This window comes from Brassica oleracea, chromosome C1 (assembly GCF_000695525.1).
Source record: "Brassica oleracea var. oleracea cultivar TO1000 chromosome C1, BOL, whole genome shotgun sequence".
Taxonomy (NCBI): domain Eukaryota; kingdom Viridiplantae; phylum Streptophyta; class Magnoliopsida; order Brassicales; family Brassicaceae; genus Brassica; species Brassica oleracea.
In genome coordinates, this window is record NC_027748.1 from 9,327,749 (window position 1) to 9,330,409 (window position 2,661).

The 2,661-nt window shown below is 39.9% G+C and overlaps 1 protein-coding gene across 1 annotated transcript; it reads right to left on the minus strand.

The window, feature by feature from the left end:
* Positions 1-500: 500 nt before the first annotated feature.
* Positions 501-2,661, minus strand: LOC106308421 (peroxidase 42). Its single transcript, XM_013745585.1, has 4 exons — positions 2,359-2,661; positions 2,006-2,194; positions 1,738-1,903; positions 501-1,263 (listed from the first exon to the last, which is right to left on the minus strand). Exons 1-4 carry the CDS (start codon positions 2,587-2,589, stop codon positions 854-856), a joined length of 996 nt encoding a protein of 331 aa, XP_013601039.1. The 5' UTR covers positions 2,590-2,661; the 3' UTR covers positions 501-853.

The following is a 2,661-nucleotide window of genomic DNA, read 5'->3' on the forward strand; positions in this document are numbered from 1 at the left end:
ATTAAATTAAAAGTTACAGTCTACCTAACGTTCTATAATTTAACTAAATTATTTGCCGTAATAGCTTAAAAAGCTTACAAGTGTATATTAAAATCAGAACCTCATAAAATGTCATCCGTTAGATATTATCTATATTTTAGAACGTCTTTGTCCTTAATAATTCATTGTGGGTCATGTGATTCAATATTTATTACTCTGTAACGCCATGTTTATGTTTTATTTATTTCTTGTGACTTTCGACTTTATTCTACGCATGGGCCCCGTTTCTTTTATTTTGAACTTTTTCGTTGGAATCTTTTTAATGAGTCTAATCGTATTCATAGTATATGTCATTTGCTTCCAAAAACTCTCTAGTGAGACCAGTAAAATATATCGTTATCATCATACACGGTACTGTAAAGTATGGTATCATGATTCATGCATGTTGAACAACTTGAGTTATAGCTATTTCATTGGTTTAACATATGAATGTATATCATTCCATGAAATTAAAACAGAGATTAAGGTACGATTTCACCATTTACTAATCATTACATTACACACAATCTATCATATCATACATCCATTCCATCATCAACCCCACCACAAACCCAAAATCAACAAAGAAACAACATTAACATTAATTAACTCAAAAGACCACTACCACATAATTAAAGCATTAAGGCTAAAACAACACACAAAAAGAAGAGTGCATATGTGGTCACCACTATGATGCTGCATACATCATCATCGTCACCCTTCGTTTCATTTTAACTTCTTAAAATATAATTTTATTCATCTTGGTTCGATGCCAAGAAAGTACAGAGAGAACCCCAAACACAAAGAGGCTCTCTCTCTCACACCCTTTGCAATCTCAGTGAATCTTGTTTGCCAGATTGCACTGCTTCCTGATCTCACCCTTGGAACCAGTCAAAGGGTTGTTCTCGGACAAGATCTGGATGGCTCTAGTGAACTCCTTGAAGAAGTAAGCCTGGTCCTTAGCCATCTTCTTAACAATTGGTCTGGTTCGTTTGTCGTGTGCGAGCTGGTGGTCCACAAGGAGCAAACCCTTGTTGTCTAGGATGTTACGGTAGTAGTTGTTGTCTAGTACCATAGGTGTACCACGGTCATTACGCACATACTGGACCGCCTTTGGGTCAGGGATCGAGTCGGGACACTTGTGGAGCATGTGAGGGACGTGGTCCGGGTTCAAGGATGGGTCCACCTCAGGGTACAAACGGTGCACCAGCTTCACACAGTGAGTTCTTCCCACGCTGTGTGATCCTACACACGTGATAAAACAAAATGTCAAAATCGTACAGTCTCCAACTTAATAAAAGACCTAAATAAATTTGTATTGGTGTACTCCTATACTATTTTTAATTTTCTTGACCAAAATAACCTTGTACTATGGTCAATGGACCAGGACTTAGCAAAGGGTATTATAGTCTTTGGTGGTTAGTTTTGACTTTGTACCGATCCGTTTTTACCAGGAGATATCGGATAAGGATTATTTTCAGTTTTCCAACTCAGATCGCGTATTTCGATGAGATCCGAGGAGACTAGTACAAGTGGTTAATTGATATTCCTAATTTTTAAGAATGTTTCATACTTTCATGCATGAGTAAGTTTCTTGAACTAGGGCATATGAGCAAGACTATTTCTTGGATGGTGATAGACTTTTTTTACTTTCGAGCGTTACATTTTTATTAGACACTAGGTGAGTAAATAATCAAGGAAGAGAAAAGGTAATGGTACCGAGGAGGGCGACAAGGCCGGGAGTGTCGATACCGATGGACTTGAACTTCTCAAGAACGACGGAGATACTCTCGTTGTGGTCGGGAAGGTAAGACTCAAGCATATCAGTCCTGCTCTTACGTCCATCTCTCCTTCCTGTTTTCAAGGGAATATGTGGTCCTCCCACCTACTCAAAATCACACACACACTTTACATAAGATTCCCCAAAAAACAACATGCAGTTTCGTAATCAGAGAAATAAACGGCATGAAATTTGGTTTTAACTCACTGCTTCGATGCCTTCTCTTGCGGACAAGACGAGGATGTCGGAACATGAGACAACACCAGGGCACTCCCTCTCGAGAGCTTCTTTAATCTCCTCAATGTATCTAAAGTTTCTCAGACCGAAGCTCCTGTCGTGTTCTTTCTCTCCTAGCTCTCTTCTTGTTGAATCCAGCAAAAGCGACGCATCACATGACTATATGCAACAAAACAAAACATAGTAAATCTTAAGCTCTGTTTCAGTTAAAAAAGCAAACCTATAGCTACGTTTTAACACAGAGATCAGTACTTATCCACTAAAGTTATCCCAAAAAATATACGAAACTCCACCATGCAAAGAGAGATAGAGAGAGTACGGACCTCGACGGCGCAGTCGTGGAAGATGTTACGGAGCCAAGAGAAAGCGGTGTTCTTGTGGCGTTTGTAAAGGAGTTTGACTTGTTCACGGATGATGTCTTCAGCCTGAGGACACGTGTCCTTGTAGAAGTTCATCATCAAGCCTGGCTCCTCCTCCATTACAACTGCTTCGGTTGTTGCAGAGAGTGCCCAAAGGCAAAGCATCGCCACCATCATCGCACCTTTTCCTCCCATCTTTTCTCTCTTTCGTCTTCTCTCTCACTACACTCTTGAGTTGAGTGGATGAGCAAGCAATGCAGCGTCCTT